Source organism: Ailuropoda melanoleuca, chromosome 12, assembly GCF_002007445.2.
Source record: "Ailuropoda melanoleuca isolate Jingjing chromosome 12, ASM200744v2, whole genome shotgun sequence".
In the NCBI taxonomy this organism is placed as follows: Eukaryota; Metazoa; Chordata; class Mammalia; order Carnivora; family Ursidae; genus Ailuropoda; species Ailuropoda melanoleuca.
In genome coordinates this window covers 78,583,454-78,596,228 of record NC_048229.1, presented here as the reverse complement: position 1 = coordinate 78,596,228, position 12,775 = coordinate 78,583,454, and the positions used below count along the sequence as shown (strand labels likewise).

General features: G+C 55.1%; 1 protein-coding gene across 1 annotated transcript in view; it reads right to left on the bottom strand.

Moving 5' to 3' along the window:
• The window catches only part of IRF8 (interferon regulatory factor 8), an 18,984-nt gene extending 8,965 nt beyond the window's left edge, over positions 1-10,019 (bottom strand). The window contains exons 1-4 of the mRNA XM_034639044.1: positions 8,961-10,019; positions 4,028-4,211; positions 1,525-1,613; positions 32-137 (exon numbers count right to left, since the gene is read on the bottom strand). Coding sequence (XP_034494935.1) covers positions 32-137; positions 1,525-1,613; positions 4,028-4,211; positions 8,961-9,134 — 553 coding nt within the window. The 5' untranslated portion in view covers positions 9,135-10,019. The remainder of the gene's footprint in view (positions 1-31; positions 138-1,524; positions 1,614-4,027; positions 4,212-8,960) is intronic.
• Positions 10,020-12,775: the final 2,756 nt, after the last annotated feature.

Here is a 12,775-nt window from a genome sequence, read left to right as displayed (position 1 = left end):
CCCCCCGTGTATGCGGCAGTCCCATCCTCACCTGCACTGGGCTGCTGTGCCCACCAGTCCGGGAGCAGCTGGTTCCTGCAGGCCTCGGGCGGGGAGGGGCTCCGTTTGACCACGCCCATGTAGTCGTCCACGGAAGGCTGTGGGAACGGGGAGAGACAAGAGCACCGTGGTCACTGGGCTTCCAGAGTGGGACTCCGGTGTTTGTACAGATGAAGGTTTAGACTTCACCAAAGCCACCGTCACCGTTATCCCAAGACAAAGGAAAGTTTTACTTTGCATCTTGAAAGATCCAAGACAAACCCACCAGGCTTAGCGACCAAACCATGTGCCTGAACGATTAGCCTCTGCAGGACCCCTCATCAGTTTATGGCCTTTTTGTGAAACTGCCTGTCACAGAACGGAATGGCCAGGTCATCCAGCTGCCCCGATGCCCAGGAGAGGCAGAAGGTTCTGGGACGCCAATGAACGGTGACGCTGGACAGACTCTGCCGTGACTCAGCGCAACCTGCTTCTCTCTCCACGCCTGGACTGCCAACCTCTGGCCCACTCCTCAGCGGAGGCTGAGAAATCTGATGAGCAAATATTCTGAAACCTGCTTTTCTTGGGACCCCGGAGTGCTAATGCAACCACCTCACTGCCTCAGCTGAGTCGGCAGAAAAGCCTCGCAGGGAAAATGGGATGTTGCTGGAGACTCCAAGCCAGGAGTTCCCTCGGTCTGCTGCCAGAGGCCGCCGAGAAACTGCGCACCTGCCCCCACACCCAGCTGCGGCTGCCGGGAGGGGCTGCACTTTGCTATCTGCATTCTGACAGCCAAGTTACCCCTAAAAATCGCACTGTTGCCACGTACTGGGAAGAATTTCCGCAGCGCCCACACCACCTCTTACAAGGACGACGTGGGAGGGTTTTAGCTCTGCCAGGCCCACCTGGTAACAGCCATAAAAACAGAGGTAAGAGGCGGATGGTAAGAGAACAGGGCTTCTGTAGACCTAAAACTGGCACCCAAAACCCCAAGTGTTTTCCTTAAGGAGACCCCATTAAGCCTTTACATGCAGCCTATGGATTGAGTTTACATACAATTCTAGCAGGCTTGATTCTCTGCCTGCCAGCGGCAGAGTCTGAGATGGGCAGCTGTCTGCCAGGACCGCCAGCACTGCCATCCCCGTGAGGACAACCCCAAGCCACGTGGGGAGTTTACATTTTGTTCACGGCAGCGCTCCCAAGAAGCCAAGGGGTTCCGTGTCGCATTTCCTAACACTGCCGCTCAAAACGTTCAAAATGTAACAAGTTTACAGCTGGAGCAAACGTCACTGGCACAGGGCAGGGAGCTCAGCCCCGGCCCCTGGAATGAAGCTGGGGACCGAGGGGAAGGGGCTGGCCAGATGGCAGAGGCCGGCCTCGCCTTGCATCCTGGGGCTGGAGGTGCCACCGAGAGAGCCCAGGGCTCGGGACGCCTCCGCAGGGCAAGGCAGGAGCGACGCGGCTTCCCGGCCCAGGGCCAGATCGCTGGCGGGGCTGCCCGCTCACCTCCTTGATGAGCTCATCGATTTCGGAACGCCCGCACTCCATCTCGGTGATCTCGCTCACGCAGCCAGGGGTCGCCATGCCTAATTTACCTGCGGAAAATCGGGCGGACGTGTGACACGGGGCACGGAGGCATCACAGCTATCATCGAGGCCAGAATCAGTGTTGGTGTTTTGTTTTGTTCTGTTTTTAATGCTTGGTTGAAAGAAATAAAAGCCAGTGTCTTCACTGGTTTGGAAAAGGCCTAGAAAGCATTTCCCCTCGCTGCTTCAGGTGTCTGACCGGCAAAGTCCAAGGGAGAAGTCGGATTTGCTGCTTCTAACACTCAGAGGACAAGGCCTGCCATGTGGCTCATCCCCATTAGCTGCGATGGAAAATGAGTGCCTATCAGACACGCTTCACGCCAGGCGTTCACCACCCATGTGGGTTACACTCATAAGCCGGGCTGTCTGAAGGCACTCAGAAGATTTCCTGGCAAAATGTGTGTGCAGACCGGAGTCATTTTTTTAAAGTTAATTGACAGGAAATGTCTTTGTGGCCTTTCCCAATACACAGCGCAGCTCTGTGCACACACACCAGGCATGTACATGCGCGGCACCAGGAAGCCTGGCTCCAGCAGGCACGGCCTCCAGGCACAGAGCCGCCCCACACCAGGCCCCCCACTCCAGGCCAGAGATCTGCCTTATCCAGTGACCCGTGTCCTGTAACCAGCAAGCACCTAAGTGACCCATCGCGCCATCCCTACTGAATCTGGATTCTCCCTGGACAGACTCAAGAATTCGCTAGAAGCTGCGGATGGGGGAAGTAGGGGGTAAAGGGGGCACCCCCAGTGAAGCCTGTGAACCGCTGAAGTACAGAGCAGAGCGGGTCCATTTAGACACTATGCAAATGCAGCGTCCCTCTGCCCCCTGAGAACCGACTTCTGTAACACCCGCCCTGGCAGGTGATGCGACTGCTCCCCACGCTATAAACAAGCTGGGCTCACCTGCCAGTTCAAGCTTGGCCGACCCCGGGGGCGGGGGCACGAAGAGAAACTTCTCCATTCCCTCCAAGCACAATTCATTTGATGTTGATGAAAAACCCTCCAGAACTTGGAGGGGAGGAGGAAAGATGCACGCCTGGCCTGGCAGAGCCCTCCCAGAGCATTACGCACGAGGCCTCCCTGTCAAGGTCGAGGCCTCCCTGTCAAGGTCGTCGGGTTCTCCCAGGGGAGGTGGGTTCGTCTGACTTACTGCTGACAGTAATGACTCAGTAGTTAGGTGCTAATTTACAAGCAGTGAAGCTACAAACGACAGCAGCTCAGACGACCCCCCAAACCACAGTGGCAGGAGGGAGACAGGGTGGGACATCCCAGACCAAGTCTCGCCCGAGCCTCACATGCTCTGTCCCACGGTCTCCGTCCTTATGCTGGCTCCCCTGGGAGGAGTTACAGGACTCTCTGACCCAGGCTCACTACAGATTTGGGAGAGTCACAATTTTAACTTTTTTTTTTTAATTCTCTGTCAACCCTCGCCCAGTGGGAAGAGCTCAAATGCAGACCATCCGTGCAGCCCCAGAGAGTTTCTGAGGACTCGCTTTCTTCCAGGCGCCTGGGACAACTGAAGAGCTTGGAGGCAGCAGGTCATTCGGCTGCAGCGGCCTAATGGCTACCTCTAACTGCTAAGGGGTGTGTTCAAGGAATGTTCTCAACCAGTGACGATAACGAGCTTTCGTGTCCGGGCCAGCTCGGATCCGCACACAGCACCCCACTTTGCGAAGGCTTCTGAGGCGAGAGCAGTCGCAGCCTCCTGGTCGATGAGCCACGTGTGACCAGGGCGCGGCAGCGAGGCTATGGCACGGGAGGCAGGTTTGGGCCTCTCCTGCTTTAATCTCCTCGCGAATGCTCTGTGGGGATCTCAGAGCTGGAAGACCCGTCCGGAATCATCACTTCCCGGAATTCCCGAGTAACGATCAGGATCTACCCATGTGCCGAGGCGTATCTGATCTCTGGCAGCGAGGCCCACGGTACCATCATCGCCCAATGCATTTAAGAACTTTACCCTCCACCCCCTCCGTCCACCTGACCGTCCCCTAGCCCGCCTAGGCATTGTGAGAAAACAGAAGGAACTCCTCATCTACCCTGCCCAGGCCGCTTGCTCCTGCCCAACCCCTGCCCAACCCCGTGACGATGCCTCCGGAGGCCCCGCAGTCAGCTCCCGGTCTGGCGGGGGGTGAGCAGCAGGCGGCCGCCCCCCACCTCCCCACCCTTCTCCCCACCCTTTCCTCCCACTCAGCGGGAAGCCGCCACTTGGCCAGCGGGTGGTGGCCGGGGTCAGGGGAAGGAGCTCTCAGCATCTGCTTACGCAGAGCAGGGGACTGTCAGCTGGGCTAAAACCACTGGCCCAGATGTCCCCCCACACCCAGACACCCCCCCCAGACCCAGACGTCCCCCTAGACCCAGGCTCTCCGGCAGGGGCTGCAGGCAGGGCAGCCTCTGCTGGGCTCAGTGCCCATAAAGGACACTTACATTTTTGCTCTTCCTCGGGGACGATGCGGTAAACTTTGTATGGCTCAGAAATGTCCAGCTGGGACCGGTCTGTCACTTCCTCAAAATCTGGGCTCTTGTTCAAAGCACAGCGTAGCCTTGTCTTCCAAGTGGCTGGTTCAGCCTTGTCCCCTTCCTTAAATTTCCCTTTGAAGACTGCCCAGGCCTGAAGAGATAGAAAGGAGCACATGAAATAGGAGGCCAGCCCGCCCGCCCCACCCCCACCACGAATATCCAAAGCCAGGTCAGGACCGGCCCATTCTCGCCACCCTGACAGTCACCTCTCGCTATCAGCTGGTATTCAGGGACTTTCAGGACTCGGGGACCTCCGTCTTAAAAAGACCCATGCCAGGAAGCCCCCCCCCCCACAGACGACCCAGCTGAGCCGGAATCCAGCCCCTGCCCGTGGCTCCTCCCCACACACACATGTTGGATCTGCCTCTTGGCGAATCCTTCCCTGGACCAGAGGGCCAGGAGGAGCCTGAGGTCAGCTAGCACAAAGAGGAAGTCGCACTTGGTTTCACTAGAATGTTCAAAACAAAGAACAATTTGTTGCTTTTTCAAATCAACCCCCAGCCAAAATTTAGCATGAAAAGGGAACATTTGCAAGAAGTCTGAATGCGGTCATCCACGGCCTAGCTACTTTTAATAGAAATTTTGTTTTGCATTTTGGCATTTATTCTAACCTCCCCGGCCCACCCCCAGGGCGCTGTTTAAGAGGCAATGAAATGTTCTCGGTCCCTGCTGGTTTTCCACAGCTGTCCCTGACCTCTGCAGGCCTTACAGTCTCAACTACGACCAGACACTCAAAGCTGGAAACCTACAAAAGCCACAAGGCAGAAGGGGCAGAACTGAAAAACATTCAGACGAACACGTGGACGGGCAGTTTCAAGAATTCGAAACTGGAATCCAGACACACCAACAAGGGGGTCAGGGCTGTCAGGTGAGATGAGACGCACCTGCCAGTCTCCGCGAACACCAGGTCTGGATGGAATCCTCAGCCCCACCAAGATAACACGAGTCTTCCCAAGGTGACCCCGTCGGGGGTTAAACACCATGGTCCCGACTGTGAGCCTGATGGAGCTCCCCTACAGCAAGGGTCCGCAAGCTCAAGACCCCCGCCGGCGCCCTGGGAGCTCATGAAAAGCAGATCCCTGGGCCCCGCCCCCTGAGGGTCTCCTTCAGTAAGCGTGGCTCAGGTCTGGGAATCTGCATCTTCAGCCATCATCGCAGTAACTGGCAGGTGACCAGGGGGCCACACGTGCAGGAATTCCGTGACACCCCGACCCCCGGGACAAGACCTCACAGCTCCTCTCTTGACGCCCTGAGCCTGGGTGCGGCTGCCGGAGGCAAACGGGAGAATGTTCCTCCTGGTGCACGAGAGTGTCACCCCCTTCTCTGACAGACACAAACTCCCCTCTCAAGTCAATGGTTTCCAGTCCCTCCCAATCGGTGTTCGGTGTTTTATTAACAGCATCTCAGACCAGGCATGGATTTAGTTTTTTTAAGGAAGGTGAACCATGTACACATTTAACAGTAATTTCTAATTTTTATGAGTTTAAATCAGAGTTTCTCCACCTCAGCATTATTGCTCTTTGGGGTTGGGTCGTACTTTAGGGTGGAGGCCATCCCATGTGGTTGAATGTCTAAAAGCATCCCTGGCCTTGACCCATCCGAGCCCAGCAGCGCCCCTGCCCCTGCTGTGACAACCAGAACTGTCTCCAAACATGGCCGAGGGTGCCCTGGGAAGGGAACGCTGCGACGCCGTCCCCCCCACCCCACCCTGGGAACCCCTGGTTAATCCACATTACACACAGACCGTAAAGAGTATGGGTTTCGAGGCAATGTTAGGACCAGCTAGTTTTTATCCAGAACTGCGGGGCCGACGGTCCTATCACTCATCCGAGGCTCACACCCGTGAAGCGAGCCAGGACGGCGTGGCGCAAAGCGGGGCGCTGCGGTCAGGAGGCGCCCTGGGTGGGCGTCAGACGTACCTTGCTCCCAGCCCTGCCCTGAGCCTTTTCATGGGCTCTCTGGCCGGCTCTGAAAGATCGGCTTAGCTGATGATCTCTCAAGACCCTTCCGGAGTTAACAGCGCGCAGACACGAGATTCCGAGGCCCGGGGCCATCTCCACCCCAGCGGCGTCTCCCGCCCGTGGCGCTCGTCAGCAGCCAGCAGTGCACCTGGGCCCACAAACGCTCCCCCATGTGATGCTATTGTCTCATCTTGCGTTTTAAAGACGAAATGCTATTTTTTTCCTCGACGGCCTCCTGAATTTGAAATGTGTGTGCTACGAAGTCCGTCCTAACTCATTTAGGCCCGTCACAGCGCTGGTCGATGAGAGACACAAGCCTCAGCTTTACGAAAAGGAGGCAGCATGCTTTTAAACAAGTAGGAGCAGGTAAGAGAGCCTCGGTATACTCAAGGGTGGTACAAAGCGAGCTCCGCCTTTTCCAATCCCCCATCTCTGGCCCACAGCGCGAGGCGGGCCGTACAAGCACACCCGCAGACGGTGGAGAGCTCGCTGGTAAAAGTGGCTCTTACGCTCCACCAAATTTTCTGAACTCCTAGATTTTTGAAAAGTTTTCTTGGAATGTCCCAAAGAAAAGGTCCTCTGCTTAACCAGAAGCCCCGTGAGATGGCTCTTGCCTCAGCACAGGTGCGTGTGGCCACCTCAGGGAGACGCCCTCAGAGGATGGGCGCCCGCCAGCGTGGCCCACCGGAGCGCCACGTGGGTCCTTCCCTGTTTCTCACCAGCGGGCCGCCCTCCCGGTGGCCACCAGCCCTGGGGGGCGCCCACGTCTCCCTCCCACCCCGCTCCTGCTGAGATTGTGGGCTCCTCTCAGATTGCCACACTGAGCGACTGCGTAATGAACGGAAGCATTGGGAATCTTGCACATTTTTCTCAACGCTGTTGAAACGGCCATGAGGAGCATTGCATAAGACATATAAATCTGGGGCTTTATTTCATTACCCCAGAGCCTAAGTTGAAACAGGGAGCAGGGTGAAGGAAGAGGCCTTGCACAGACACCGGGAGCCACAGCCAGGGATGTGCAGCCTACTCGATGGGCCCCTACTCCCCTCCCGAGGAGGTCTCAGTGAGGGTCACCCAGAAACTGTGCCCTCAGCAGCCCAGGCATCCGCCTCCATCTGCTCAGCCGGGCCGCGGTCCGCAACCCGCATGGGTCTCGGCGGGGAGGGCGACATACTGCCGGGTTGAGGGGTGCTGCCGGCCACGCTCCAGTGCCCAGGACGGCCCCACAAGAAGGAACTACCTGGCCCAAGACGTCAACAGTGCCAAGGTTGAGGAACTCTGGCCCGTACCATCTATAACCTAGAATTCCCAGCAGACCCGATGGACCCTAGGCACCGTTCACCTTACATGTAGAGTCTTTCCCAAGAGAGATTCACCACAATGCCAGGGAGTCCAGGACACCGCCAAGAACGTTGCAAGCACCTGCCAGTGTCCAGGCTCCAGATGGAAAGAAATCTGCAGGACACTCAGGCTACATGGGGTCGCTTGAGGGCCAGTAACTGACAGCAGGTTCCCAAAGAGATCTGGGACCCCGGATGAAAGATGGCACAGAACTGTTGAAACGTGGAGTCCCATGGCAAACGCCACAGAGAACCAGAGGGCCCACACGCCTCTGAAGCCGGCTGTGACCCACGTGTGCTCCACTCTGGGGCCAAGGCATGATCTGCTGCCGTTTCTGTTCGGTTGGGCCAGAGGACAGTCATCCCCAGCTCAGCATCCGTTTCTCCTGGGGGTCCGCAGGCCTGTGCGCCCTCCCTCACCACGGTCTGGGGTCCCACCCTTCCACAACTCCGCTTGCCCCGCCCTCCCCATCCTCACCCGCTCTCCCCTCCCTGGACCCCAAATGCCCACAGAACAAGGGGGGCTCTAAGTTGGCCACCTGTGGTGCGTCCGCTTGCTGACACAGAAGACTGGGCTCACCCTGACCTCGGGATCCAAACCTCCCAGGACGGGGGGCCTGCGTTCCTAGACCTCAGAGATGCCTGCGGGTGGCGACGACCCACAGGGACTCTGATGGTCCAGCTGAACCCACAGGGACTCTGACGGTCCAGCTGAACTGCCCTGGCTTCCGCGCCTCTGCCTGGAGGTAGGTTCATGGCAAGAAACATCTGCTTCCTGGGACCGCGCAGGGCTGGGAGCACCGGCTCCTGGCTGGGCTGCCTGACTCCGTCGCCCGAGAGCTGTTAAGAGTTGGACAAGTCACTTCTCCTGGGGCCTCTACAGGAGAAGAGGGGCAGCGCCTACAGCACACGAGCGTGTGGAAGGAAAAGCAGACGTGGGCCGGCCGGGCACAGAGCGAGCGCTCACCCAGCGCTGGTGGTAAATAGCAAGCCTCGCCATGCTTGGGCACTTCTTATTCACAAGGGAAGGAAGACTATTTTTAGACATCTGCTGCAGGTTCAGGGCACCCCACATGACCCGGCCCCGGAAGCAATGACAGATGGTGTCTCTCTCAACTGAGCTGACCCTGCATTGCCAGGCAGAAGTAATAACTTTGAAAGAACAAAGACTTACAACCATCCTAGAATTCCTAATGGAATTTAGACGGTAGCCCAGAGGGCCTTGAAGGAGTCTTTTCTCTCTCCGATTGTGAGTCCTTGTGCAAAAGAAATGGTAGGACAGGTGGGGAAAGTGCCCTCCATCTCCCCATCGGGAAAACACCAACAATACCCAACTAACTTCCAAGTGACTTGGTCATATAATAGATGTAAAATCACCGAGTATATGTTTTGGAGACCCATTCGGCATTCACTCCATGTTTGTTTAAAAAAATTAGATTAATTTCCAAGCAACTAAGAAAGATGTCACTCAACACCGCCACGGGCCTGGAGGGAAGACAGAAACCACTTGTGCCCCGGGGAGGGAGTTCAAGTCTGTACCTTAAAAATGGACGCGTCCACTTCCTGATTATAATCTTGTTTGCCGGCGTGTTTCCAAGGGATCCGGAACATGCTCTTCTCATCGTTTTCCCAAATCAGCCCTGGGTACATGTTGCTGTCGATCTGCTCGATCAGCCACTGCCGAAGCCGCCGGCCACCATTCCGGTCACACATCCTTGGAGAGAAAAGAACGCACTCTGTGCTGTTACAGTTATTGTTTCATTAATCACAGCACCCCACGTATCTGAGAGCCAAGAACTGCCAATAGGAAAATCAGAGGGTCGCAACACAGGTGCCAGCCTCGGGGAAACCCACGGATGCTGGGACCCTGGGCCACCTGCTGTGGGAAGACCATGCCTCCCCTGGGCCTCAAATCCCTGAAAACTGAAAGCTCCCCAGGAACCCCGCAGCGGCCCCACACCAGACGTCTGTCCGTCCTAAAGCTCCGGCTGGTACTCCTTCCAGCCTTCACCCCTTGCTCCGTTCCAGGCAAACACAGCCACATCTAAGGGTACCATTCCATTTTTAGCATGAGATGGGAATAAGCACCTTTACATTTCCAGGTCCTTTAATGAGCAGCTCACCACGTGGAGAGCCAATTCCCAGACTCGATGCCCAGCCTGACCAGTGTTTATTAGCAAATATGACATCTACACACTCCAAGAAAAAAAGAGATCCTCAAAGCTATCCCTTCTAGATTGTTCCTTCACAGATGGATTATTGATGAGAGCAAGGGTTTGGGAATTAGACAGAGCTGCAGTCCCATTTGAGTCCCACCATCTCCCAGCTGGGTGACCTTGAATCATGATTTAACCTTGGAGAGCCAGATATGGCGGCTGAAGCCCCAGGATAACCCTCAGCACTCGGCCTCCTCGGGATGAGGGCTCAGAGCATGCACCTGATGCCATGCCTGGAACTTAGAAGGTTCTCTCTAGATAACAGATGTTATCACCCTAACTTTCTTCCTCGGGAACTCTTAGGACCAATTAGAACAAAAGCAAGGAAATCAACTGGGGCCACAGAACAGAGCAAAGTCAGCCGGGCTAGACTCTTCCAGAAGGCACCAGAATTTGGGGACCTCACCAGAGTGCCCGAAGACATCCTCTGGAAGAACATTGTTGTCAGGATAGGCAGCTTTCCCAACAGCACACAGAAAAAGAACAATCATGCCGTATCGACGACACACAACCCACATTTATAAGAACAGGGGTGGAAATCCCCTAGACTGTTGGACAGACGCCCACCAAAAAAAAAAAAAAAGGCATTTCTATTCTTCTGATTAAAATGCGACTTCTTTGGGCAAATAGGTTTGAAACAATCAGTAGTGGCAAGACATAATGTCCCCAAGAATATGGTCACATCCAGAGCTGGTCCATAAAGCAAGTACATAACTTAGAAACCAGCCATCCTCCAGGTGGCTGTGGGATCAGAAAGGGGGTCCAGGTCCCGGGGAGAAGGTGAGTCCCAAGTGCCAAATGTAACTTTTCCATGCCCACTGGTGGGTGTAAAAGGGGTGACATGGGTGGAATCAGGAATTGGACCTGGACTTAGGAACTGAAGACCCGGCAAAGGCTCTTCTCCAACTTCACCACAGGAAAACCACCTGAGCCTCTCTGAGGCTCTCCTCAGCGGCACAGTGAATGCATCCCGAGAATCCCAGAACTCCAGAACAGTCCCTTGTGCTTCTAAGTACGAAGGTACAGATGTAGGAGGGACATCCGGGGAGGGAAAAGAAACCCCACCACGGAGCACCCCCCAGAAAATAACCTAGCACCGTACTGATTCCTACAGATCCTTTCGGGGGGAAAAGGAATCTCGCCTCACTTGAGGAGCAAGCTGTGTGCAGGGGAGGGTAAGAGGGGCCAGAACACAACAAGAGGGGTGGAGACTGCGGATCTGTCAATTCAGGGAAATGTGCCCACTCATGAGGGCTTTGTTCACCCCCTTAGCACAAGGTTTATAAACCAGAGTCCATGCTCCAGGAGGCTCCTGAAAATGAAAAGCAAGATTTTGTTTGTATGGGCACTTTTCTAGAAAGTGGGTCAACACCTTCTTATCAAGATTTCTGATGGATTTGGGGCACCTGGGTGGCTCAGCTGGTTAAACATCTACCTTTGGCTCAGGTCATGATCTTGGTATCCTGGGATCGAGCCCCATGTTGGGCTCTCTGTTCAGCAGGGAGCCTGCTTCTCCCTCTCCATCTGTGCTCTCTCTCAGGTAAATAAATAAAATCTTTAAAAACAAAAAGATTTCTGATGGATTCATAGCCCCCAAAATTTTTAAGGACAGTGGTCTTCGTGATTTATAAGGACAGGAAAAGAGAAAAGAAAGTTAAGAGGGATCAATGAGAGGAAGAGGGAATCACAGAATATGAAAACTGGACAATACTTTAGAAGCAATCCAACCCAGCCTGTTTGCTCACTGGAGGAAACACTGAAGCCCAGAAGGGCACCCTGACCCCCAGGAACCCCGGCAGGGTCTTAACTTTGCTCCCTGTACAGAGAAATGCTAAGATTACGTTACCACATCGAGGCACATGGACAGCCCCACCTGAATCCTCACTGAGATCACCTCTAAGACTCTTAAGTGGCGATACAAGCCTAAGATTCTAGTCCCATGATGACCCACAATGATTTATGGGACACTTAATGCATTAATCCCATCAAATGTCAAGCCAGAAAAAAAATTCATAAGCCCGGTCACATGTTTATAACTTCCTCTTCCTTGATTTTTAGATAATCATTCTCTTTATGGGCCAGGTCCTATCTGGAGCTAATCTGCATCCCAATAAATGGGTCCCCGCAATCAGGCTTCCCAGGCGGGAGGTGATAAGAGGCTGTGGTGGCCCCACCCAAGCCGGATTCCAGGATTTGCCCAGGAGGTGGTGCGGGGCTCACCGCCCACACCTCTCAGGGCTCCGGGCCACCTTTCCCTGGAGGCCCCAGATCCCCATCTCCCCCACCCCCAGGCCAAACGCATCAAAGCCATTTGTCACTTTGGCCCCAGTCTTTCTGAAAAGACTGAACCACTCCCAATTCTTTTCTTGGAAGAACCTGCCATAATCCCAAAGGACATGCTCAGAACCTTCATTTCAGGACCAGCTCCTAACTTAGGTTTAAAAAAAAAAAAAAAGAAAAGAAAAAGAAAGTGTGTTATATCCCCCCATATGTTGAAGGGATAGTTTAAAATTCTGGAATACTCAGTCTCTAGTTTCCATTCATACAGCACTCTACAGCCCTGGATAAGCAACATATCTCACTTTGTAAAGTCTCCCCTTTGCCCTGGGGTGCATTTTGCACCCAAATGCTCCTGTTAGCGGTGAGCCCTACACCGCTGGGGCTTTCTTGCCAGGGACCGCTGGTCTATGATGGGAGCGAAGGGCCTCAAAGCCCGCTCAGAAATCGTTAACTGTCATCAGGCAGGAGAAAACCCCAGTGGGCACCCCTCTCCACCAGCTAGCTCACACGAACTTGGATGGTCACCGGGCAGGTTCTCGGTCGTGACCCTCTGAGCGCTACTCCAGGCCGCAGGACTTGGGCGGGACTGGCAAGCAGGTCTTGCAATAAAGGGGTCAGTATTTCCCCTCATTAGATAGGCCATTCTAAGGTCTTCCATGCAAACCCGACTCTAAGAAAAACGGGATTTTTCTGTCAAGCATCAGCCACTTGAGGACCCGCCACCCCGTGCTCAACGCCTGGACTTTGGGTCTGGGTTCAGGAGGAAGAGAAGAGGACGAAAGACCGAGCGGGGCCAGCCCGCCGCCCGGGCCCCCTCCGGCCGGGCCGCCTACCTGCCGCGGGGCTGCCTACCTGCCT